Here is a 27,516-nt window from a genome sequence, read left to right on the forward strand (position 1 = left end):
ATAATAATAATAATAGTAAATGTTATAATAATAATAATATGTACACGTGTATAAATATGTGAATATACGCATACGCATTTACACTCTTTTCTTATTATACTTGTGGGGACTTCATGGTCAAGCTCCCATTGAAATAAACACTAAAGGTTATATGTTCGTATTTGCACTTCTAATGACTGAAACCACAGAAAAGTAGGTAATATGGCGAATTACTCATTCCTGTATGCCTAAATATTACATATGATAATAATTATTATTATTATAATAATAATGATTAAAATGACATTAAAAGAAAAGGAAATAGAAAAGAAATGCAACTAATTTCCTGCAAATTTTGGTAAGATTAATTTATAATATATAATAATAATAATAATAATCCTTACAATTTCAATATGGCCTCACTGTCTGTCAGTGCCTGTCAGTGCTCGTGCCCTAAAAAATTAAATAAAAAATAATATTAACCAGGATTGCTCAACAATGGAAAGTATCAACTATAAAATACAATTTCTTAAATTTCTAGGACTGCAAAGCCCTCAAAAAGCCAATTCATTTGCCTGAAAAAAATAAATAATAACCATACAATTTCAATAGAGCCTCACTGTCTGTCAGTGCCTGTCAGTGCTCCGGCCCCCTTATTATCATTATGATAATCATAATGATAATAATAAAACTTTATTTCTACAGATCTTAAGGTAGAAAACAGGCAAGGACATATTTAAAATAAACATCATCCGTTTAAACCAGGTAAACCGGTAAAGTTTAATCTCTTCAGGCAAAGAACTCCAGAGCCTCAGTCACCCTTATTCACCAGCCTTAACTTGGAACTAGTCGTAAGCGTTTGGTGGGGGATCTAAGATTACGGCATGGAGCATAAGGAGTTAGTAGCTCCAGAATTTGAATGAAATCAATACTTAATTTAACTGACTGGCATGTAACCAACACAGAGTTTACGGCCCATATCTCTCCAATTCTTGCCTTCCTTCTTTGGCTGTCAGTTAAATTTAGTATTGATTTCAAACTCCTGGGTTTATTATGGAGCTACATACTCCTTATGCTCCAAGCACCATAAACCTTAACGCAGGAATGTATAGTTCATATGTCGAATACCAAGGATATATATACACGCAAGTGCAAACACAATGGTTACAATAATACATGTGCACAATAACAGAGCATGTCATTTAACACTTCAAGGTGGTACAATTAACCATTTTATTGTACATTTGGTGAAGAATCTATTTGTCTTAATTTGGAATGGGTCTCTCTGTCTCTCTCTCTCTCTCTCACACACACACACTCACACACTCAAACACAGACACATTGACAGTCACGTTACAAAAATGCTCCAACACACTACCTCTGCTCTCCTTTCAGTTCCACTAACATTATTTTTATTTTATCAATTTAGTCCACTGAAAACTTACAAAACGCTGTACAGCGATGTCAAGCAAATTACGTTTTACAAATAAAAACACAGATACAAAATCAAAACCACATAAACCATCCTCAATGTGGATGACGATAACCATCACCTCCATCCCTGCTGTGTTTCACTTAATTTGCTCATGGAGCCAGTTCCTCAGAGTCTCTCGGTTCCTCTGAAACCAGCGAACATTTTTCTGCACGTTGTCAAGGGCATTCTGAGTAGCTCTCAGCTGAGATGACTGTTCTTTGATGGACTCAAAGAAGGACTGCACCTGAGGGCAAACACACATTAATTTAGAAATATGAATACAGGTTTTATAGTCTTTGTCAGAATATTTTATCGATTTTACTGAAAACAAACAAAAGTGACATTTCACTGTTTCACAATCAATACATATACATATTTCTGATATTGCCAATACTGATTGATATCTACATCGCCCTGTGGAAGAATGATTTTAGGATTTTAGAGTGTATTAACTTCAGTTAGCTCTTCTGGAGAGGAAAACTGGCCCGTGGTGCCAATGATGATGTGCCTAATACTAGAGGAGCCCAACTGGAACCTGTAGGTCAGAAAACACAACAGTGACGATAGTTAGAAATAAATATATCTTTAACACACACAAGAGGGTCTAAAAGTCTGACACCAATTTCCAGTTCACTTGAATTGGAACAGTTCGTATTTCATTTGTAGTGTCTCCCGTATGTTATACTTACTTCTTAACCAGCGTGTCCCAGTTCTTTTTGACAAAGTTCCAGGCGAGGTGATGTCCCTGCAGGTTCCTGCCCACCATCAGAATTAAAGAATCCAGGTCCTGAGATCGAATCACCTTACCTTCTAGTCCCAACTCCAGCAGTCTGCAACACACACATAAACAAACAGTGATGGCAGCAGTACTGTGATACTGTACCGCATAAGAGCCACACGATTGCAACATCACAGTAACTGTGTGGAGAAATATAGTAGGAAGAAAATAAAGTGTACCTTTCCAGTTTGCTGATGTCTCTGCTGCAGGTCAAAGCCGATAGGATTTGGTGTTTTAGTGCTTCAGAGAGGGAGATGTTGTATTTGTGTAAGAGCGAGGCCCAGCCATGGTCGTCCTGTGCTCCAACTGAATACACAGTCTCTGCCACATCAGTGGGTAAACTGTAGAGTAAACACAAGCAGCGTCATGCATATTAAAGACCAGGTGAGACCTCAGATTAGTGTTTATGAGATTTATATCAGTGGTTGTTGATCGCTGTGTGTTAATATGATATCTAGACTGACTTGAGTGTTCCATTTGACTTTAGCCAGTCTGTGAAGCTCTGATGTGCCTGCTGAAGACAGCGAGGGTCCTCCAGGTGACAAGCAAGAGAGAGGACGTTTGACCTCAGCCGTCGCTCTGACACAGAGCCGCTGTCGCTCCATGTCTGTCGGTCGACAATGGCACGGAAGAATCGCAGGATGTACGTCTGCACCAGAGCACAACCACATGAACTCAACATCTCACTCACTCAGTTTAATGCTGACATTGACATTAACATCATACAGTGAGTGTACACTTGTCTCTTACCCCCAGGTTGTGTGTTAGCTCAGGCTCCTTCCTTTTCTCAATCACATGGTAAATTGCCTCCAGATATCCAAGTCCTTGGAGGAGAGGCACTGTGTGCGTCTCCTGTTGCAGGTAACCAATCAGGTCTAAGGCTTTATTTATCGGCAGGTGTCCTGAACTTTAAAGGAAATACAAGAAAATTTGAATGGTTGGGTGCTATTTCAGCTGGGGTCATTCAAATCCATTTTGATTTATTTATGTGTAACAACAGGCATTCATAGAAACTGTGTCTGGAGTCGGACTCTCGCAGACCCACAAACACAGTCACACTTTGATGCTTACGTCACAAGTTGAACAGCATTGTGAATCAGCTGAGTCCTGTCTTTGTAGCTCAGAGCGGTGTGGTTCTGTCTCAGCAGTTTGGTCATCTCATCCCAACCATTGTCCTCATAATGAACCACATAATAACCAGTCATGTCAGTGTTTACCTTCACCCAACTGACATCTCCTTCAATGTGTACACTGTCTGAAAGGCACATGCATAGTAATGGGTGAAAAACTGTATCACACCAAGGAAAAATTAAGATATGAATTGTATTTTGCAGTCTCTCTGCCCTCTTACCTGTGTGCGTTGTCATCAGGTGTCTGTGAATTGTGCTGGAACCATCGGTCTTGTATGTCAGAGGGATATGCCAAAGAAAACTATACAAAAGCAGAAAGTATTTTTACAAGCGAAAACCTAAAACTGGAACTCAAGAGTTGTATGAAATCAAAGTTTTGCAGGTTACGCAGCTGCGAGTGCATGTGCATGCTCACCCCTTCTGCAGCGCGGGCCAGAGAGGGTCAGACGGCAGCACTGTTCTCAGGAACCTGTCCTGTCTCAGCAGCAGACGATTCCCCTTCCTCATCACAGTCACTAGAGGAATACCTTTTTGCAGAGTCCAAGTGTTCATCATTGCCGTCAGATTCAGATGTTCTCCTGCGAACAGGTACTGTAGGAGACAGCTGGATCAGCACACGCTGAAGGTAACATTTATAATCAGCGACAGAGGTAAAAGAGTTTATTTTTTTTATATTTACTCACTGCATTCTTTGTGGCCTGGCTGCTACTGTAACAGTGTTTTCCTGAGATGAAGTCTTCTTCTGAGCATGTCTGGAAAACAAAATAAAACTAAATCATTGAATGCGTGACATTCCCTTGTTTAGTCCATGGTTTAGTCCATTTAACACAAATGACATGTACATTACATCACCACTGACCATACAAGAGTGTTCTAGTTTATTAATGACTTATGTCTGCCCTCATAGAAGCTGTGGGTTAATTTTATTGTAAGAAAATACTTTATTTTTATTTGAAAATGATAATAGAAATGAGAAAAGATCTCCAGTTCAGAGCAGACTCAATGATTCTCTCTTTCATGTAAACATCATCTCAAATACAAACTCAACTACACTCTTGTCAGGCTATTCCTTCACTTTTCTTTTCCAAGAGAATGACTGAGGATCACACAGTGAGTTGCACATTGAATGTAGTTTATGCTCATACATTAGTCAGACTGTCCCACAGGTCCTGGTTGTGTGCATTTTTGTAGCTGTACTTGCGTAGGTATCGCACAATCCCCCTCTGAAACACATCATCGGTCAGAAAGTGTCGCAGCATGTGCAGGACACACGCGCCCTGGTGGAAGAGAGAGGAAAGCTCAATTTAATAAAAGCAGGTTAAGTTATATGTTGGAGTCCGAGTAGATGTTCTGTATATCAACAGAGTCAAAAGAGTATGACGGCAGTATGGTGGCAGTTTTCATATTATTTCATACATGAGTAGGTCAATAAATATATAAAAAAAATAAAATCAATAAAAAGTAACATAAACATAACATATCTGTTTTTTAATAGGTTATATATATCCCTAACAATACCCATTATCCGTTGTTTAACCTTCTTTGTGACAGAAAGCACATCACATTTACAAGACTGAAATCCTACTTTGTCGTAGGAGACTGTGTCAAACATCTGTTCGATCTCAGTGGGGTTCTCTGCTGCGCTGGATATTGGACGTGAGGAATTCAACGAATCAAGGCCAATTCCTAAAAAGCAGGTGTTCAGCATATATTCCTCCTGCAAAATTAGGCACAGAACACTGTTATCAATCTTCTCTGCGGCTCTTTAATATCCATTGATGAATCAATAATTAGACTGATGCACAGACCACAGACAGCTCAGGGTAGGTGGCCTCCACTGAAATGAACTCCATGTATCTGGCAAATCCTTCATTCAGCCAGATATCGTTCCACCACGCCATGGTCACCAAGTTACCAAACCACTGCAGGAGAGATGTTGGCTGTTACTGCACTGACTGTTTGTGTTATACAGAGGTTTACGAGCATTGGAGCAAGATAAACAGACTTTGTGTAGTTGCTGGGTACACCGTCACACTCACCTGATGGGCGAGCTCATGTCCGATCACCATAGTAATCCAGAGTTTATTAGACAGAGAGGAAGTGAGGGGGTCATAGAGAAGGCTTGTCTCTCTGTAGGTGGTCAATCCCCAGTTCTCCATCGCACCGACCTGAAAGTCTGGGATGGCGATCAGATCTGAGAGAGAGAAAACACAGGACAGGTAATAGTAGAAAGTGACAGGATAAACAGAGAAAAACGACAGAACTGTGGAGACAAAGCAAAGATAAGTGGTTTACTTACAGACATTAAAAATAAAGGTTTACCTTGCTTGGGTAGAGGATAGGGAATGTTGAAGTATTCCTCGTAGAAGTCCAACATTTTCACAGCGACTTCCAGGGCATAGTGGGTCTGATGCCACTTCCCAGGGGCGGCATAGATGGACACCTAAAGATCCACAACAATGCGTGAAAAAAATAAATAAAGTAATATATTTAACCAAGGAATTGAGAAAATCAAACATAGTGTTGGAGGCCTTACCTTTACTCCAGAGGATGTGGTTGCTGTGATAGATCTGAAGTCACAGATGACAAACGCCACAAGGTACGTGCTCATCTTCACACTCACAGCAAACCAGTCCTCTAGCAGGCTGTCATTTATTTCCATTGTCTTGACCTAAATGACACAGATGTTTCACTGTCACCAATTTTCACACATATTTGAATGTATACAAAAGCTATTGTAGGCTAGGGGGGGACGGGTGGTTGTAACCCCTCCAATAATCAAAGCAAATAACTTACCTCACCCCAATAACATTATAGCTACATTTGGCTCCTAGCTAGTTGGTATTATCTGGAGACTATGATACATAAATTATTATTTTATTATTTCTAAGGATATCAAGCATAATACAATATGATTTAGAAACGTGAATCACTCACTACAGGCATGTTGGAGAGAGAAATGAGCTCTGGGCTCCTCCTAATCCGGACAGAGAAGTTGGCCTTGAAGTTCGGCTCATCAAAACAAGGGAACGCCATGCGAGCACTCGTGGGCTCAAAGTGAGTTGACGCCAAGGTTCTGAACAGAGACATCAGCAGTATTAAAATTTATGAATTGTGTTATAATTTTAGCAATCCTGCGTGGGTCGGGTATTTAACCAAACCTGTGAAATAATCTCAGCTCTTACCTCGTTTCTCCTGTACTGGTTCTGTAGGTGCTACTATAGAAGCCATTGAAGCCTTCTACTAGCTCTGCCCCAAACTCAATATGCAGGAAGTACTTTTGCCCACTGCTGAGCACCCTGGGAGAGAAAATGCCAATCTGCTCATGCGACGGGTTATGAAGAACTGGAAGAACCTGCGACGGGATGATCAAATACATTTTAATTACACCATAAAGTCATGAAATGAATATGAAATGGCCAGTCTAAGTTGATGAGCTTCCAGCTACCTGGTCAGAGAGATGAGCGAGGTTCTGGTTCAGTATGGTGGCTTTAAAGATCTGCAGACCTTTGCTGTGTAACACAACCCAGTTCGTATTATTCTGGACATCGATCTGGATCCGCACTGAGCCGATGAAACTGAGAGTCGTGAGGTTGGGGTGTAGGAAGAGGTCATAGTGAAGAGGAACGATGTACCTGAGAAAAACACACATGAATTGCTTTTTAAACAGAGTTCCACCAATTTCTCATGGATTTCCCTTATGTGGATGTAAAATATAAGTGAAGGTACCTCGGCAGACGAAGACGGCTCCAGGGGAAGGACAGATTATCGGTAGCCAGTGGAGGTTGTACTCCGGGAGGACTTGAATTCTGGGTGGGCTGACACTCAACCAGAGACATGTGATGTAGAGACAGTGCTAACAGCATCACCAATAACATTGTGGAGGAAATGTCCTTCATCCAAGGCCAACCTGTGGGACAGGATGACAGCTACTGAAATGACAGGGAGGGAGCAACTAAGAGGCATCTGATTTGAGTGTTGGTCACTGATGTTGTTGTAGCAAAATGTCACACAAGAACTTCTGCTCAGACCTGAAGGACATAATTGTTATCTTAAAAGGCATGAGACAAAGCCATTATTCTTTCATTGACTTAGTGAAGGTCCAGTGGTGGATCTTGGATTTTTTTAAGGGACAACATTTACACAGATTAGGAATTATATGTGCATCAATTATATGTCCAACATCCATGCACAATTGCTGATTCAGTACAGTGTTCATTTAAGTCATTCCATGTTTACTGCTAGCTCTTTAACTTGAGCAAAGCCACACATCACTGAACATATTTGGAAAATTGCTTCTTAACCAAGCACATTTTGTACTTCAAAAAAGCTTCGAAAATAAATTGTAATTATTCACAAGCTGTCATATTTAGTATTGTTAAGTCAGCAACAATTTGTTTAATACTACTGACAGGACAGGCACACGTCAAGGGCCAATCATATTTTTAGCTGGGGTTAGTGCCCCCCTGACCCCGGTCCAGGATCCGCCCTGTGGAGGTCTTTGCTTTCTCCAGACAGGCTTGTCTTGGTTGATGTTGTTAGTCACAATAAATCACAATCACAAAACTGTAGCAGAAATTAATACTACTATAACACTTTCTCTTGATTCCAGCCCAAGGAAGAAATGTTGACATGCTAACGGTAAGTGATGCTAAGTAAGTACAAGTGTCAGGCAGCAGCACATCTCATCCCAAGTGAGAATCAAGCATGTGACAAACGAACCACATGATTTTCCATGGGGACACAACACGGGGAGGACACATCTATCTATGAGCATGAGGTGACAGCAGCTGCAGCAGCATAACTGAGGTTCAAGTCAGGCAACACGTGTTGTTGTACTGAACCAAACTGTAAACATGAAGCTGTAACATTGAGATAAGAAACAGTAACTTACTGTGAGGGAAGACGTTTGTGCAAAGCTTATAATAAGTAGAATAAAGCCCGTCTTCTGATCTATTCAGAGGTCATGTTGATAGAAATGTCAGAAAGCTTTAGCTCAGCCATTTCGTCCTCATCATCCTTCCTTATTGTCCACAATGACTTTCACTTTCACTTTTAAACTCCCGCCCATACAGAGGCAAATAAACTGCCAGTGTGTGTGTGTGTGTGAGTATGTGTGTGTACATGTACTTGCACTAATATTTTTGTGAGATACCTGGACCTTTGAGGACATTTTGGCTGTTTGAGGGTTACGACTTGCAGGTTTCAGGTTTAAGTTTGGGTTGGATAAGAGTCAGGATAATTTGGGGTTAGGGTTGGAATTAGGAATTCAGTTGTGATGGTTAACGTTAGGGTAAGAGGCAGAAGAATGTGTTATTTATTTATTTTAGGTTTGATATTAACCACCTGACCACGTCAGCAGAGTATAACAACTCAGGCAAGTTACAGTACACCAACACATTAAATGCATATGTGTTTATGTATATGTATGTGTGTGTGTGTGTGTGTGTGTGTGTGTGTGTGTGTGTGTGTGTGCAGGTGCACCCCACAAGTGTTGTCTAATGTTCTGGTTGCGTAGATATGATCAGTTTCTCACCTCAAGTCTAACAGGCGTAGGCTGGTGTGTTTCTTGTAGTTCAAAATGACTTCTAGCTGACGCTCCAACGTCCACATCAACGTCCTGCCCTCAGTTTTTCTCCTTTCTTTATTAATGCACCTATATCTTCATGCTCATAACTGCCTCTCTACCTCTCCGTCTCCTTCTGCACGTGTGTGTGTTTAAGTTTGTATGTGTCTGTCGCGCTGGGGGGGGGGGGGGAGTGAGGGAAATATATCATTGTAAAAGGTCACAACAATGAGACATGTTGATCCCCCATAATGCAACGCTCCAGGCAAATCCAAAAGGCATGCCCACATTTCACACACACACACACACACACACACACACACACACACACACACACACACACACACTCACACAGAGGGGAGAGAAGCTACTCTGATGAAAGCAGACATGACTGAGTCTTCCAGAGGTTTATTTTACCTTCCTTTCATCTATTTATGGACCGGTAAGAGCTTTTAATCTCTAAAACATGACTCATATAGATGATGGATATTATGAATCAGTTTGTGAGAATATTTTAAATTTCAAAAGATTAATAGAAAGACAGAGACTGCCTGCATATATACGAGGACTGACAACTTTAGTTACATCCACAGCAGCAGTTTGCAAATACAATTTGCATGCACATGTTGTAACATCATTAAATTTATATATAAAGTTATAATGAACTCATCATTACTTTTTCAAAGAAGGTTATATTTTCCTCCTTGTCCCTTTGTTAGTTTATTTGTAAACAAGACTACGCAACAACAACTGGACGGATTTCCATGAAACTTAGTGTAGGAATGTTGTTAGGCTCTGAACACACATACATTTTGGTGCAGATCGGAATCAGAGAGCAGATTCAGGAAAGGTTTTTCATTGTCGTTATCATTGTGGGATAGTGAATTGTTTTTTGTGGTTCACATTTTCACTGTTTTCCCCCGGGAAGAATCTATCAATCTTGATGAAAATCTTATAATTAGTGAACTGTAATCTATGAGTGTGTGAAATTTGGTGCAGCTTGATCGAATTTATTGTGCTTTACCAAGTGCCATTCTAGTTTAAGATTTTTACATATTCCTCTTCATGGTCCTTCTTCCTCCTCTGGGTCAGGAGGGGTGAAAGGTGACATCCTGGCATCTCTGGCCCCCCCGGTCCATCTTGTGGGGGAAAGGCTGGGCTGGACTCTGCTGGTTTGCATGGTTAAGGACTTCAGGCGTGGTCACCTGGAGGTCAGCTGGAGGTCACCGTCAGATGACTACATGTCTACCGCACCACGCAGCATCGCTCTGAACAAGAAGCATCATCGCCACAGCCCTGTGTCGATAATCACAGTGGTGACCAGCGACTGGCCGTCTTACCGTTGCTCCGTGAGTCGCAGACGACACCCGAGAATCTTCGAGCGACACCACGTCACATCAGCAGGTAGGAGTACAGCTGCATTGTGAACATATCAAAGTCTTATTGTGCTTTAATTAAAGCTCTTGAAATATTTCAAATCATCAGGTCATCAAGACAAGATTTGCGATGAAGATGAAAAGACAGAAGGTAAATCTTATTGTTTCAACACACATGTTAGAGTACAGATGTTGTACCTCACGCTGGTCTGTGTGTGGTTTGATCTGCAGATATTGATGTGTGGACTAACACAGTTGTTGTACTGTCGATGAGGCTGCTTCTCATGAAGAGCATCGGCTTTAACGCCCTGATGACCTTTTATGCTGTTATTAAGTGGTAAGAGTCTTTTATATGTAGATTAGAACAGTATTATCCACAGAAACATAATGCTCATGTACACTCATATGCAAGTTGCCTGTAAAATTGTTGAGAAAGTATTATTCTGTTGTCTCCTACTGTGATACATCTTGAGCTTTGTATTTTACTTTTTAGATGGAGATCTTCTGACTTGTTTTATGATCGTGAAAAGAAAAGTATCACAGGAAAGGGAACTTTTTCTTGTCTGAAGTCAACACAGTGAGGATTTCTGCACTGGAACATCATAGGTTTGGTCCTGTCGTCCTACACAGAGCTTTTTGGACACTCTGATTGAATGGTGAAATTATTCAGTGTGACGATCACAGGAGAAGCAGCTCTCAAATGCTTTAGATCTCGCGCCATTTTCAGCTCTTTCACTCCAACATCCCAGGTGTCGCCGACTTTGGCAGTTGAAAGCAGATTGTGTGCCGGTTTAAAACCTAACCTCAGACAGATGGGTTAGTGTGTGTGTGTGTGTGTGTGTGTGTTTGTGTGTGTGTATGTATGTGTGTGTGTGTGTGTTTGTGTACTCCTTTTGATTACCTCTTTAGGACTTTATCCACCATAAATGCTGATCTTGTCAGGACCTGTAGTTCCCATGTGGATCAAAGTCAGGTCCTAATGAGGTAAAAGGTCACTAAGGTCCTGGTTAAGGTTAGGGGTAAATTGTGGTTAGGGTAAGACTAGAGGCAAAAGGTTATTTCATCAGGGTTTACTAATTAGTATAATTGTATATATCTCTATTATTCTTGTTTTTCTCTTTTAATTATTGTAAATGTAAAATTAATAAACAAGAAATATGTTTTTGACCATTTTGACTTTATTGTTTTTTAAATAAAACACTTGCACACAGTTTGTTTCCTCTTTTTTTCTTTTCATTTTTTTTTAGCATAACACACATAGCAACAGAGCACCACTAGGTGGCAGTACAATCACATCTGACATTATTTTTAAATTATTATCCAACAGTAAGAATATGGAGCTTTACTTCCTCTACAGGACACTACGTTCATAAATAAGTTAAGTATTTCAACACTGACCAGTCACTCTTCACCGAACTGACACTCACACGTGATGTAAGAGGTCACAATGCCAAAAAAAGACAACAGAGATTAAGCTTATATGGCCAAACAAGTGGGACATAACTATACAGAATGTTACATGTTAAGAAAGCTCACAGTTGTAGGGATTGGCATATCTACTAGGTATCAAATGGCATTCATTACCCACAATATAGAGCTGGAGTATACGTATCCAAGCAGACTGTGTGGGTTAAGTTTCCTCAGTGATTTGCAGTGTTTTGTCTACACTCCAGTATTGTACACATACGTCATTAAGGAGCAGCTTGTCAATCGTGGCAGTAGGAGAAAAATAGTCTACAGTAGCAATTTAAAAAACAGGGGAGAGAGGGACTGTGAGGATGAGGAGGAAGAGGAGGCGGAGATGGAGGAGGAGGAGGAGGGTGCTGGTTTGGAGGTGAATTATGATTTGGTTTCTACATTAAAAAAATACATCATCCGTCTTTGGCTCAAATTAAAACAACAAAGAATACACTGAGAAGCAAAACAAGAGCCAGTATGGTCACAGATTCAAGCATGTCACCAATGACGCACCCATGCACACTCACAAGTACACACACGCACACACACACACACCCATATTTGAAATCAGGACTGAGGAAACACAACAAATTCATAGAGCAACAAAATAGCACTGATGGCATTTGCTGTGACAATGGTCATAATACATTCAACAGAACGACTCACAATGAGCGACCTAAAAACGGGACACTGAGTCAAATCAGCAACTGGAAGAGTGATTCACTTTTGACAAAACTGGCAGCTCCTTGTGATCAGCTGACTTTTACTTTGAAAAGATAAAAAAAACTCAAATCTGATCCACTAGAGTTTTTTGGTGGAAGAGAGCAAGTGAGAGGAAGAAACACTGATGTGGATTAGTTTTAAAAAATCAAAATCAAAATAAAGTGCTTTTGTTAAAACAAACGTCCTCTGTCTGAGGTATTAAAGAAAAATCACATCAAATGGCACAAAAAAAACTCCAAACACTATGACATTACACTGTGCACTGATGACAAAATAAACTATGTACAGTCTGTAGTGTATATCCACACACTCAATTCACCCACTCATCAATGTCTGTGTTATTGTCCATGGTTTCCCATCCAAAGAAGAAGACAGATTGTGTAAGCCGTCATCCCATCTCCTGTGTTGTTTACCTCCAGAGGACTGATTCTAGGAGGTAGGATGCAGTCAGTGTCTCCTGTGCCCTCTGGGAGTGTCTGCCACCTCTTCTACAAAAACATCTGGATTCTGGTAGCTGTCACGTCTGCGTGAGAGGAATCAGTGCTCATCAAAAAAAAAAACTCTCTTTCTAGTCCACAAACATACACAAGCCTGCACGCCTGCAGGCAACACCAGAAGATTTCCTCTCCCGCTAATACGTGAACGCCACACTTAGAGCACACAGCAGGAGCAGAGCGAGCCGCTTGATAGGCTGAAAATCAGAGTGTAAGGTTGAGGTGGCCGAGCCGCGGGGGTAGATCCTCCATCTGTCCCGGTGTGGGTGGAGGCTTTCCATGTCCTTCTGGGCGCTGAACGCCGCCGCTGTGAAATTAGCATCCCCCGTGGTCAAGAGATCAAACACGCAGGAGTGAAAGTAAATGTCCTGCACCTCCAGCTTCTCCCTGCAGCGCTCTTTGGCCCCTTCCACGCTGAAAACCTGCAGAGGACCGTAGGGGGACGCTTGTATCTGTGAGGAGTAGCTGGGCCGACGGAGGTGCTGAAGCTGCAGGCCAAGCGCAGTAGGGGAGATGGGCAGGGGGAGGTGTCCGGCCTGGTCGATGCGTTCTCCACTGGGGCAGCCGTTCAGACAGAGCTGCAGGTCCTGGGTGGCGTCGTAGGCCTGAGCCAGCTCCTCCGGGATCCGCACCGCCAGGGTCAGGTAGCGGCCCATCTGGCGAACAATGACAGTCACACCGATGTAGCCGGCGTGCAGCTCTATGTGGTGGCCCGGGGTGCGCTCAGAGATCCACAGAGCCCGGACCTTCCCACTGGAGCCGTCCACACCAGCTAAAGAGTGGATGGGTTCTCCACTGCTCACAGTGCCATCATCGAAGGCAGCAGGGAGGTTGTCTGTGATGGCCTGGTAGACCCTCTGGTCTGTGCAGCCGTCGTAGGGTTTAAAGATGACAGTTATCTGTAGAAAAGTTATAGAGACATTTTAAATATTAAGTGTGCTCAGTTGAAGTCAGTTATAAAATAAAGAAATGCAAGAAATTGTTCGCAGTTACACTTTCATTCCCTGAACCAGCTTGCCTTTTTTTTCTTTTATCGTGTTGTTGCCACAGCTGATGTTGTCTGTGTGTATATTTGTTAGATACGAACCCTGATTAAAAATCCAGTTTTGCCAAGTGGGACAATAAAGATAACAATGAACCTTGAAGTCCATGAGCGACGACACAGCTTTTGTCACAAATAGGGGGAGTGGAGCTGAAACAATAAATTGATTGATTGTAGCAATTCATCTTCTTAAGAAAATTTGTCAGGAACTATTTTGATAATCAGTCAAATATTTCAATAATTTTATTTTAAACAATGATTTAATAACAAATATACCAAATGTTTGAGTATCAGCTTCTCAAATTTGCTCATCAGACACACATTATTCTTACTATTCTCATTATTATTTTTGTGAAAATATGATGGCAATAATTTTAACTTATTTTAGGGTCCTTATACATGGCTACATCTAACTAACTATGGGTATTTCTACACCAGTTATAACACCAGTAACTACAGTAAAAGCAGTAACACCAGAAACAGCTGTTAAAACACCAGGACCTACAGAAATATCAGTAGTAACTACAGTAACATTAGTAATAAAATCAGTAACACCAGTAATAACACCAGTGATAACACCAGTAACTACAGTAACAGCAGTAGTAACTACAGTAAGAGCAGTAATATCAATAATAACATCAGTAATAAAACCAGTAACACCAGTAACTACAGTAACATCAGTAATAGCAGCAGTGGGAACAGTGAATGGCACCAGTAATAACGTCAGCATTACTAAAAGTACAAATTCTGTGGTTCCTTTTTCACAGTTTCCTTTTACATTTTCAGGACTCAATAATACTCATCAAATGTATCAATGTCATAGGTAGTTTGAAGCAGTAGTTAATTGTTTAGCTGATCAACTGAATTTATCTACAAATAATTTGATGGCTTATTTATCCTTTGAATATAAAACCACAAAGAGGACATTCAGTGGTGAAGATTTGTTGCTTCTCTCCATTTTGCGTCATTATTAGTTTAGTATTTTTCATTGAGCAAAACTCAAAACGGGATTTACTGCGGGACTCCAATATTGATCACTAAATCACCAGATTAATGGATAAAGAAAATTATCACCAGTTACAACCTTAAGTAAAGGGAATCTTTTTCTCTCTCTCACACGCACCCACACGGACAAATATTAACTTTCAACAATTACACAGGTTATTGACTCTCATCACACAACATTTGAGAAATGACTAAATTACTTTTTAACAAGTTGTAATTTGACACAGCTATGCAAACATGCTGACACATGCACGCACACACATACATACACACACACACACACACACACACACACACACACACACACACACACACACAAACATGAACACAAATATGCACATAAAACACATAGGGTGCCAGTAGTGAGTGGAAGCAGTGGTGGATACAGGGTGTGGTGTGAGCATTACGGTTAGCACTAACATCATAGTTCCGGAGAATGGCTGCTTTGTTCACATGACAGCTGTGAGGAATGAGGCCTGGCAGGCCATTAAGCCTAGAGGGCTGTTAATGTGTGGTTTGTGTATGTGTGTGTATGTGTGTGTCTCTGTGTGTGTGTGTGTCCCTAATAATCATGACTAATAACTTGCCCCACCTCTGACACAAGGTTAGACCTTCAGCTCCACTGTATAGCAACCCGTACTACTTGCTTAATACGTGCAAGTGTGTGTGGGTGTGTGTGCCTGCATTTTAATGACTAAGTGTATACATGGGTGTGTATGTGCTTTAATAATTAAAGCTATCGACTAAACTAGAGAGGGTAGTAGACCATCGGGGGAAACATCAACATTGCTTCTTTAACACCACAAAGATTACCTTGTATAGCTTGTCATCCATTTGGTGTGTGTGTGGGTCTGTGTTTATAAGTGCTTGTGTGTCATTTCTATCTTATACAGATAAGGAAGCACATTTTACATGCAAAGTGCTTTAAGCTGAGTGTAAGAAGCGCCACCTACTAGTCGCACACACACACACGCGCACGCACATGAGTAAGTAAACAATAAGTCCTTTCACACATTTCATTCCATGTTATTAAAGGTCATGCTATATGCAGCCATTAACCAAGTTAGGTTTCCAACACTGCTTCAGTCAAAAGCGACAGTCACAAGATCGGACTCTTTGCCTCACATCTGTGAGTCAGGAGGGCGTGAAAGACAAAGAGAGCGACACAGGAGGAAAGAGAGAAGGAAGAGTAGAGCTGCGAGAGCGAGGGTGTTTTCCAGCTTCAAGTTGATAAGATTTCTCTCTCTGAGACACAGGAGGACAACTTAGATGTCATTATAGAAACACACACACACACATAGATAAAGTAAATTACAGCAGCTGCTCTCACTTAGGTAACTCTTTCAGTCTTAATGACACCAAATTAGTCCCCCGAAAGCCCACTTATCTGTGTTTGTGTGTGTGTGTGTGTTCGGTCGTCCCTCTGCACAGGTTTATTCCTCACCTTATTGGTTGCTGTGGCGCTGGAGCCAGGAACCACGGGAACATTGGTGACCTGCACCGACAGATAGTCATTGTCGATGAGAGGCCACGCCCCCTCCACCTTACACGTCTGGAAACTGTCCTTAAATGTCCTCAGGTGTGGGTCCCCAAACAGCCCGCAGAACAGGTACACAGGCAGAGAGTGGCCGTGGCTGTGAGCGTGCGAATGTGCATGCACGTGGGAGTGGGAGTGGGCGTGCTGGGTGCGACTGTGGTAGCTGCAGGGCTCCAGGTGGACCTCGGGGTGCGTGGAGGAAGTGGGCCCGTCTCTGGAGCAGTTCCTCTGGCTCATGAGGTCGGAGATGCCCAGCACGGCCGAGTGAAAGACCAGGTTCCCCCGGCAGGACTTGGCGGTCCTCTGGGTGCAGGCTGAGTACGCTCGCAAAGCCTTGCAGAATTCAATGTGAAAGCCATCCACAGCCGGCGTCAGGTGGGAGGTCAGGGACACGAAGTCGGTGGTGCACTTCTGGATGCGACACTGAGGGGTGGCCACTTGACACTGACCTGGAGAGGACACACAGACAGTCAGAAATACTGCAAGAGAGAGTGTTTATTACAGTAATACAAGTGGGTGACTGGCTGAAAAACAGACGGAAGGAGATATGTCTGATAATTTAAGATTGAGAGCTGGATCTGAGGTCGTCGTGTGAAGACAGAAAGCTTTGATCTTAAACACAAGGCTACCAGCCTGTTACAATCCAGACTCATAAAATAGCAAAAAGAACGAACCGCTCATTCAAAGTCTTGATCAATCAGCAGAGCCGCTCTGTGAGTATAATAAACCTTAAGTGTAGTAAACCAAAGAGCAGCCGGAGAGAAAAGATAAAGAACGGTTTCCCACAAGGAGTTAGATAACACTGCTTATACAGCCCAGGAAGAAGTGAGAGAAAGACATTTATAAATTCAGAAGGAAGAGATAAGAAGACAATACAAGGTGTGCCCTGCACGCAGACGTACTACCATGATGTTGTAAAGCTTATTTGTCTTGACACCTTCCTGTTGATATGATTCTGTGGTCGTTCTTGACCGGCACAGTCAAAATTCCCCTTCATCAAACAAAAGAAGGCCAAAGTTTTTTCCACTTAAGTGTTTGTTTACAGATATAAGGGCGATCAGCCGACCAGGCCAGAGTACGTCCGTGTGTCCTAGAGAAGACCGATTATTCTGCCCTTGTGAAACCATCAAGAACAAATTTCTTGGTCTGAAAATCGTCCGTGACGTTTTATCTATTGCTACGTTTCTGAATGTAACGAGGGTCAGACCGGCCTTTTATATCATAGATCATCAGAGAGAGAGGGAGTCTGAGCGAGAGAGAGAGAGAGAGAGAGAGAGAGAATAGATTAGAGACCAGACCTAATGCATCAGTCACAGTGTGCTCCTATTAAATTAGACCAGAGAGAGAGAGGGAGAGAGAGAAGCTCTGCAGTGTATGGGCTGCCATACACAAACACACACACACACAAACACACACACAAACATATACACATACACACATAGAAATAGCTATAGAAAAAATGCTGGACGTGCTTGTGTTAAATACGCACTGTCTGTGATTTGCGTAATGGCCACACATAAGCAGAAAGTATTCGGTTTTTCACTGAAATCAACAGATTCCTTTAATGTCACAGCATCGCTTAACAAACCACGAGTTCCCACTGACACATGAACACACACAAACATACGCAAACAGCACATTCCAGCTCTTTGTACATTTATTTGATTTCACTGGCATGAAGGACTTGGATGACACCATTTGGGGGCAGTAGTGCTCTGAGTTTTACAAATCAGGGTGCAGGTACGGACCCCCACTCACTCACACTGTGCTTCAGAATCTCTCCCCAGCCTGTTAAATACTGACACCACACACACACACAGACACACACAGGCTGCCGTCCAGGCCAACCACCGCTGCTCAGACGGTCTGAGCACTGAGGACACATTGTGTGTTGGACTGGCGCAGCAGCAGCTTCCTTCTCTCCCTCCTATCTGCCCCTGTAGAACCTAAATGCCGCTTCCAATCTAATCAGAGTGGGTTTATATTCGCTCTCAGAGGATATCCGAATCTGGAGGCGCTCTGAAAACACACACAAAAGCGCTCATTCACTCACATTGTCCCAGCAGGGTGACATAGCAAAAAAAAAAAGAAAAAAGAAGGGAGTTGGCCCTGTAACTGAAGGAGTTCAAACCACTGACTTATACAAAGGTTAAAAACTCTGTGACGACAAGTATCTGCTGAAGTTTCACACCAGCTCCCATTGTGCTTCTGCTTTTATAGCTCGCCCTGCACTCTCTCCTTATTGTGAATGCACAAGGATTTGTTATATGATGTTCTAAATCAATATTAAAGCGTAATTTTTCATACTTCAAGGCTTCCTCAAGATCGCCCTTTTGTGGAGCCGTCCTCCTGAGTGTCCTCTCTGACTACACAGAGCTGCTCTGTCAAAAGAAAATCCCATCTGTGCTCGAGCAGAGGAAAATATGTGGTAAATGGAGCCGAGGTTGAGAGCTGAATTGACTTGACGGTATTGTTGAGGAGAGAATAAAGAACTCCACGTGTGAAGCCCTTTCAATACATGCCTGTTTCATCCCTAGGGGTAAATATCTAATATAGTCACACCATCACACCATGTCCTATATCAAACTCTCCTTTTCACTCCATCCCCCTCTCTCAGCTGACCCTATCGTCTCATGGGCCTCCTCTCCCAAGCATCATCTGCTCGGACCTGCTCAGATCCGATTCTTTCCTCCAGTTTGAATCATTTGCCTCCATCAGCACTACTCGGTTTTCAGCCCTAAGCCCTCTCGACCCAAGTCTCCTCGCCGTTTCTCAGCCTCTCCTCCCTGCATCCTTAGGCACCCTCGCCAACATCACACAGAGGTCAAAAGATCCCGCGGCTGAATCTCCCACGGTTTTAACCGATTCTTTGTCTCCCTGTCCAGATGCCCGCAACTTCTCTGATCTCCGGGGATCAGAGAGGGATCTACTGGGATCATCTCTCGGCCGGGAGAATGGCTTGTGAAGTGCTTATTGATCACCTTGTTGTGTGCACTCTCACACACAAACAGCCCTCCAAGCTTTTGGTGGTTCAAAGCTTGACAGGAGCTCACTAAAGCGTACACTCTCTCTCTCGCCTGGACACTGCAGACAATAGTCAACAGTTCAGACATTCCTGCTTTCCAGTCTAACCCAACACATGGGCCTGACAGCTGGACCGACAATGAAACGTGTTGCATTGAAATTTTAACAAATAAAACTGTTTTGCTGAGAAAGACCAAATAATGCACATTCTTTCCAAGTGAGGCTACATGCAGGAGAAAGTGCCACGAGGGTCTTTACAGTAAAGTGGGTCTGTGTTCCCACCCGGCTGTGTGCAGAGGCGCTTTGTGTCCCACTGCCTGAGCCGTGTTAAACTAATTACCGGAGGTGTGACTGCTCAACAGACAGCCACCAACAACAGCCGACCCCCTGCACACACACGCAGCAACACACACTCGACCGACACACAATAACATGCTGGGGTGAGAGGGGCCATTGTGTTGCTTTTTCGCACCAAATGAGAAATGCATGTGTGTCTGAACTGAAGCAAAAATAATTTGAACCGAACGAACAATGTGATAAGGCAGTTAAAGCCCGAATCATGACTTTGTCTAGTTACAAATATGAGTCACATTATGTTTTAATGTCAATAATCCTTACAAACACTTTCGGCTTTAGGTCAACACACTCTTCCCTTGTTTCATTATTTCTTATCTACCTAGGATTTGACTTGTAAACTGGCATATGTGAGCTCTACCCTTTTCTGATTATCAGAAGAAAAACAATAATGAATACCAGGACATTTAGTTTAAATTAATTCACCTTTTTTGTTTTCAAGATTCCAGCCTGCATGTTATGCGAATTTACATATTGTCATTCATGCTTATTAAAGTAGGTTGAGTGAACAGATTATAAAATAAGCACACATGACAATATATATATTACCATTACATCATGCAACATCTTTTTTATATTATGATACGTTTTAATTAATTTGCACAAAGCAACTAAACAAACTGTATCTCACACAGATTTACTCTGATTTAAAACACAGCACAGCTCCAATCTAAACTTTTCTCATTAACACCCGCGGATACATTAAGTTGTTTCTTTCTTGACTCCTTGTATATCGCTCTGTGTGAAGCTATAATCTGTTCTATATGAATATGAGGAGAGGTAGTCACACTCTCTCCCCTTCTCTCCCCCTCCTCCATGAGCCATTAGGGGCAGACAGGAGAATGACGGCCCAGGAGAGAGGGGAAACTCGATCCGGGCTCAGACTGCAGCACTGCCGCTGGAGAGAGAGCCATTGTCAGGGCCTAACACAAGGATCGGCAGCACAATGACTACTTAATAACTAATAAAGTATCCGATGACTAAAGGCTAATAATGCAGGAGACTAAGAGGATAGATTGCAGAGGTTTGTAGCTGCAGGAGCGCACGGAAATGAGTGCGTAACAGCGTGAAAGAGTGCGTAAAAGCCCAGATGTGCTGCGGCTCATGGCCGAGAGGCGTGTGGAAAGTGCGGGTCTAGTTACCGATCTGAGCCCCGCAGCACAGAGCGAGGACCAGCAGCAGCAGTGGCCGGAAACGGCGCACCAGAGACGGGGAGGCGAGGCGCTCAGCCCCGCGGCAACAGCATCCGGCTCTCCCCATCCCCGTCCATGCAGGGCCAGGAGGGGAGAGGGCACACAGATCCAGAGGAGGGCGAGGAGGGCTGGTGTCCAGGCCTTCTGCTCACTTCTTCCCCTTCTTCTGTCTCTTCTTCGTCACTCTTCTCTCCTTCCTCTGCTCCTCGGGTTCGCATTAAAGCACAGCTGCTCCGCGGAATGCAGGGCGGAGCGGCTGGAGAGGAAGGAGCAGAAAGTCCGAGCTGAAGAAGTCACTTTGACTTTTCCCTCCCTGCGTAAATCCCGTCAGTGCGCTCCCTCCACGGTCTGACTTTACCTTGTGATGATCTCGATCTCTCTCTCTCTCTCTCTCTCTCTCTCTCTCTCTCTCTCTCTCTCTCTCTCTCTCTCTCTCTCTCTCTCTCTCTCTCTCTCTCTCGCTCGCTCTCTCCCTCTCTCTCCCCTCTTTCTCCTCTCTTTCTCTCTGTGTCTCTATTTCTCTCTCTCTCTCTCCCCCCTCTCTCTCTGTCTCTCTCAGGCCGGGGTTTTCTCCTCCACTCCTCCCACTTCACTTTCTTCTCCTCCTCCTCCTCCGCCTCACCGACAAATCAATACTGAATCAACCATACCCTGTTGGCGGAAAACCCGCCTACAAAGACTCAAGTACGCACACGCACACGCACACGCACACGCAAACACATGCACAGAGAGAGGGGAGAGAGAGAGAGTGAGAGAGAGAGAGAGTGAGAGAGAGAGAGAGAGAGAGAGAGAGAGAGAGAGAGAGAGAGAGAGAGAGAGAGGGTGAGAGAGAGAGAGATTGGAGAGGCTGCAGTTAAAACTTGTAAAACGTTGCTAAGATCCCATTAAATCACTGGGTACAAAGAAGACAATAATGGGTTTCCATTATGCTGTGCTGCCAACAGATTTTATATTGCAAAGTGAAATGCTTTAAGGGAATCACCATATTTATTAGAATATGTGCATCCTTGGTTTCTGTTATTTTCGTAAGACGACAACAACAAGAATAACAAAAGCAACTGCAACAACAACAACAGCTGCATGTTGCAGAAGTAAATGTAAAGTACTTGTTATTTGTTTATTGCTTTATTATGTTTTCCACACGTCTGTTTGTTGGTTGGTTGGTTTCATGCAAAATTACGCAAGAACTACTTGGTGGAAGGATAGGTCAAGAAAGAACCCAAGGAACTTTGGTGCCAACGCAGATCAGGAGGTGGATAAAGAAACTTTAAACACAATGACTCTAACATTGCGAGATGTTATTTTCAACCATTTCTTAAATTTCTCAGAGATTAGTTCATGGTTTTTTGATGAAAATAATAGAGTCATATTCATGAGTGCGCAATTTGGTGCAGATCAGACTAAAATCGAGTGAATTTAAAATGTGGTTTCAAAAGGGGACTGTCGGGCCTTGGTAAACACTCTACTGAGTGAGTGCCAGTGTTTTCTGCAGAATCAAGAGCCACTAGCAGCCGGATATTTCTTAGGAGGAAGTATATTAATTAGTGGGTATTCACAAACAAGTGCCTGATTCCATGTTTGGTTCCTTGATTTATATCTTCTATTCAAACAATTTAACTTTGTGCCAAATAATGATGTTATAGTTGGAGGGAGCTGTGCACCAGCCTTCCTTTGTGTGGATTTCTTTGGATAAGTGTGCAACTCTGCTAACTTCATTTGCAAAAAAACACAAAAGGAAGGAGAGAAACAGATCAGAACTTATAGTGTGAGTGAAACACCTCTGTCGCACTAAACTAGACACAATAACAAAGAGAGACACACCACACTGCACAGTAAACCTGTACAATCAGTAGCAGAAAACTTCAGAAGGTACAAGGTGAGGAGACAATGTGAACACCTCCCAAGAATAATGACAGAGGCTGAACGTACACAGCTATATGCAAATGAGCCTGAACTGCGCTGTCGCTATTGTTCCCTTCACCTAAAGCTATTTACGACTTGTATACCTTCACACCCAGATTCTGGAGATTGTTTAAAAAATTGTTTAAATTTCAGCCTAAGCCAAAATCTCCCTTTTGGAAAAGTTGCTGAGTTGTATAAGTTTCAAAGAAAGCACAGAAGTATCTCCTTTAAACGCTATTTTTTTTAACTTTGTGTGCTTGTGTTTGTGTGCGTGTTTTTGTGTGTGTGTGTGTGTTATGTGTGTGTGTGTGTGTGTGTGTGTATGTGTTTGTTTATGTAAATATAGTCAGATTGTGAATGTATCTTTCTTTCTCTTCTTTCTATTGAGAAAGAAAGTGGTATGAGAGAAAGTGTTTGCTACAATCCTTTTACGTCGACAACATTCTGCCACAGTGTGTGTAGCTTTGTGTGCATGAGTGTCTAACCCTCCCTGCTGTTTAGCAAACAGAGCTTCACTGTGACCGATATTTTATAAGCCTTGTGTCATAGCCTGGAAGTTTCACTCTTAACATGACTCAGCTACCATCACTATGAACACTCACAGAGCTGCCCTCCAAAAGTTTGGTTATGGCCACTTATTCTCTGCTGATTGTGTAGGGAAAATAAACACACACCGTCATTATGCGGCTCACGAGGATTTGACAGTAAGTGTGGCCAGCCGAGATGATGTGTGCAACGCATATGGCTCTGATATTAGATTACATCCACTTCCTGTTTCTGCCAGAGGCCTCTGATCTCACAGATGAGGACACGTACAGATGTGAGTGTGAGGAAATCTCGCCTAAATGTTGCATTGTTGTATAAACCTGTGGATTTGTACCATTGTGGATACTAGTTTTGGATACTAGTTTGTGCCTGGAGAGGTAAACATACGGACAGGAGACAAATTAAATAAAAACGCTAGAGAGTAGACGTAGCAGCAGTTAAAAGTAATTAAGTACATTTAGTTAAGTACATCTCTGCAGGATGAAGGGCCCTCAGTGAACATTTCATCGATGCTTGTACACTCCGAACACAGGGTGGTTAATTCAATTACATGGGTGCACATGGCGCTATTGATCATGACTAATTTCATATTTCATTTGAATCACACATCAGCCTGCACACACACTCACACACTTACAGAGAGAGAGAGAGAGAGAGAGAGAGAGAGAGAGAGCGGGGGGAGCCTAGAAACCCAGATAACATAATGACCCTATTCAATGGAGTTTAATTCCATATCTCATACTAATTAATTTAATCAATTACACCACAGCTGAGACACAGCAGAGGAGGACCCCTGAAACTAATCCATCCCCCCCCTCCCCACACGCACACAGCAGAGCTTCTCGGCCTAGTTACACGTGCATTCATACACAGCAACGCAGGCACAAAGACAGTCTGTCTCTGAACGTCCAGCTTGTCTTCACCTCCACACCTCTGCCTCCCTCCTCCACTTTATACCTCTCACCAACTTCCCCTCACCCCGGGCCGTCACTCAACAAATGGCTCTCGCAACTCCACAGAACACCTGCATGTGCACGCATGAGTGCATGTGTCAGAGTGTGTAAATACCGAGAGTTTGCATTGTTGCCAGCATGTCAAAGGCTGTGCAGGGGAAGATAAGACATGTGTGTCACACATAGACACACACATATGATTACACATACAGTATTGGGGGATGTAAACAGATCCTTCCAGCAAAAACAAGAGTGCAAGTTCATAATTAGTTCTGCATTCATAATCCCACTTAAGTAAAAAATAAAGAGACATGTTCGGATTATTTGTTGATTGTTATTATTACTGCATTATTGTAACTGGTTTATTTATGTGTATGCAGCATTTTAGTGTTTTAGCAGGTCAAGGAACAATATTCTAAAGCTATAAATCTGGCTGCAGGCTACAGGCTCGTAATAACAAAAAGTTATTTTCATTCAAATTAACTTGTTATTATGTTTTACTGCATTTCAGTACTTCAGAGTTAAAAATTCAAGTTTAACTTCAGGAAATATTCATAAGAAAACATTTGTGCGTTTCCACTCATTTAGTTTTGTTGTTTTCGGGCCTACAAAAAAATGTGCAAGGAGCCAATTCAAATCTCAGATGACTTGATGAGAAGAGAAATTCTGCATGGAACAAATGCATTATAATTCAATCGTGATTTTATGTTTTGTTTTATAAATAGTAAATAGACTTACTAGAATTCATACCTCTACCAAGGCCCAACAGTCCCCTTCACTATACCTGGACTTTTGATGTGCACCAAATTGCACGCACTCATAAATGCCACTCCACTAAACATATCCAACAAGGGTTGATTTTCATCAAGGACTATGAAATATTCTTGGTTCAATTTCACGAAAAGGTTCCAAAATGTTCTAATACCTCACAATGTTAAAGAAAGTGAAAAAAGATTTCCTGGATCTGCCCGCTGATTTACAAAAATATACCAGGATCTTCTCTGACATATACCGCATCCCTCCCCCAAATTTCATGGTAATTCGTCCTTATATTTTTGGAGTAATTCTGCTAACAACAAATAAACAAACAAACAAATGCCAAACAGAAGCAACAAAACAAGTTGCATTGGTTTGACAATAGCACTCATTTGTATTTGTTGTTTTCACATTTTAATAAAAGCAAATCAAAGAAGCCAATTATAAACTAACTTGATAAGAAGGACATGAAACAAATGCATCATAATATAAAAGGATTATGTGTTTTGTATAAAAAAATCTTGACTAGTAAAGTGAACAACTAAGTTAACGTTTAACTTTATTTCGAAAGGCCGAGGATTAAAGGTACAAAAAAAGCGTGAAAATTCCATGGAAGTATTGAGTGAATGTATTTAATAACATTCCACCACTCACACTACATGTTCACTTATTCTCAGTTAGTCACCACAGCAGACGCACAAAAATCCCTCACATCCAATCTCTGACTCACATAGGTGGTAAAGGTGGGGGTTGTCGGGTGGGTGGCGGTGTATGTTTATATACCTGATGTGAGACGAGAACATAAGAGATAAAATCAAGGTAGCCTCTCATAATGCAAGTGGAAACCCAATCCCATAATAACGCGTTTGATAGCTGTGTCCCTTCCCAGCCAAACTCATGTTGTGTTTCACCTGACTTGGTCTTATCAGACCATCTTTTGTCTGCACATTCACTCCACTGTAACAGAGAGACAGAGAGCGAGGCCAGGGCTGGTTTCAGGTGCCTCCATGCAAAAAGTGTCAGAGTGGGAAAAGCGAAAAGCCCTTATCTTTGGGGTCAGTTTATCTTTTAAAACACTCGAGAGAAATGTAGCGTCACCGGAGACCTCAGATCAGTGGGAGAGGGTTTCTTTAATACAGGCCAGAGTGGGAGGTTATCACACAGATCCTTCTCTTCTTACGCTCTCAGCTCCCAGTCTGTTTTTCCCAGACCGGCCCGTTGATGTGCATTGATTGACTGGTGCTGACGCAAAACCAAAATAATATCATGACTCATGATAACGCTCTCTATTCTGCTTCAACAGTCCTTTCTGAAACTCTGCTTTTCTTTCCTTTCGCTTTGCAGAGTTGTTTACCTTTGCCTAGGAAGTAATGTAATTGATTACATTTGTTTACTTTTTAATTAGCAGGATTACACAAAAACTACTGAACCAATTTCCATGAAATTTTGTAGAGGGGTGGGACATGACCCAAAGAAGACACCATTCAATTTAGGTGTGGATCCGAATCACTGATCAAGGTATTGTTTTCCCTTTCTTTAGAACTGTAAGATAGAACGTTTTTGAATATTTTCCTTCAAGGATCTTGATGAAAAAAATCAGGCACAATTAGTGGGGGGTGAATTTATATGTGGTTTCATGAGGGGGCTGTCGAGCCTTGGCGGAGGTTTGCACTCAACAGATTGCCATTTTAGTTTTCTAGTGCAATGCACGTTCTTAACATGAATGTTTGGTTGGCCTGTGGTGATGCTGGTTGCAGCTTTCTTTCTGAAACTGTTGTGAATAATACATGTGTTTCATCGTTTCAAGAAGGACTGCTATGATATGATGTTAGAAAATGTTCTGTCCACCCTACCTGGTTTATCAGCAATAAAGATGTTGTTTGTCTATGATCAACTTGATGAAGTTTTTTTCTATTGATTTTATAAAAATACCTGGCGATGCCCCCAGGTCTAATTCAATGGGTTCTTCCCACCCGTGGTAAGTTTCGTGAAAATCCATGAGGTAGTTTTTGCGTAGTCCTGCTGACTGACAAACAAACACAAGAGAAAACCTGATCTCCTTGATGGATGATTCTTGCATGTTAATGTGCTTTGAAAATAATTACTTAACACTGTGACATCTAGAGTACTCTGCAAACATATTTAGGTAAAAATACTTAAGTGCAGGGACACTTTCTACAGGGACACTTTCCAGTTTTAGCTTGACAAAGTATCATTCTAAAGAAA

General features: G+C 42.1%; 2 protein-coding genes across 4 annotated transcripts; both read right to left on the minus strand.

Moving 5' to 3' along the window:
* Nucleotides 1-1,193: 1,193 nt before the first annotated feature.
* Nucleotides 1,194-8,389, minus strand: erap2 (endoplasmic reticulum aminopeptidase 2). Of its 3 annotated transcripts, none has more exons than XM_061071493.1 (21): nucleotides 8,256-8,389; nucleotides 7,091-7,271; nucleotides 6,810-6,996; nucleotides 6,547-6,716; nucleotides 6,299-6,437; nucleotides 5,898-6,032; nucleotides 5,684-5,804; nucleotides 5,401-5,555; nucleotides 5,170-5,283; nucleotides 4,947-5,078; nucleotides 4,507-4,638; nucleotides 4,045-4,113; nucleotides 3,777-3,952; nucleotides 3,583-3,662; nucleotides 3,303-3,486; nucleotides 2,982-3,138; nucleotides 2,696-2,880; nucleotides 2,411-2,572; nucleotides 2,143-2,283; nucleotides 1,907-1,988; nucleotides 1,194-1,697 (listed from the first exon to the last, which is right to left on the minus strand). In XM_061071493.1, the coding sequence occupies exons 2-21, from the start codon at nucleotides 7,258-7,260 to the stop codon at nucleotides 1,551-1,553; spliced, it is 2,838 nt and encodes a 945-aa protein (XP_060927476.1). In that variant the 5' UTR covers nucleotides 7,261-7,271; nucleotides 8,256-8,389; the 3' UTR covers nucleotides 1,194-1,550. The 3 variants fall into 3 exon arrangements, with proteins under 3 accessions (XP_060927476.1, XP_060927474.1, XP_060927475.1); XM_061071491.1 differs by having other exon boundaries at nucleotides 6,810-6,992; nucleotides 7,087-7,271; XM_061071492.1 differs by having other exon boundaries at nucleotides 6,810-6,992; nucleotides 7,087-7,290.
* A 4,726-nt stretch (nucleotides 8,390-13,115) lies between these two features.
* Nucleotides 13,116-21,200, minus strand: rgmb (repulsive guidance molecule BMP co-receptor b). Its single transcript, XM_061071152.1, has 3 exons — nucleotides 21,083-21,200; nucleotides 16,470-17,011; nucleotides 13,116-13,877 (listed from the first exon to the last, which is right to left on the minus strand). The coding sequence occupies exons 1-3, from the start codon at nucleotides 21,198-21,200 to the stop codon at nucleotides 13,116-13,118; spliced, it is 1,422 nt and encodes a 473-aa protein (XP_060927135.1).
* Between the last annotated feature and the right edge of the window lie 6,316 nt (nucleotides 21,201-27,516).

This window comes from Limanda limanda, chromosome 5, assembly GCF_963576545.1.
Source record: "Limanda limanda chromosome 5, fLimLim1.1, whole genome shotgun sequence".
Classification (NCBI taxonomy): domain Eukaryota; kingdom Metazoa; phylum Chordata; class Actinopteri; order Pleuronectiformes; family Pleuronectidae; genus Limanda; species Limanda limanda.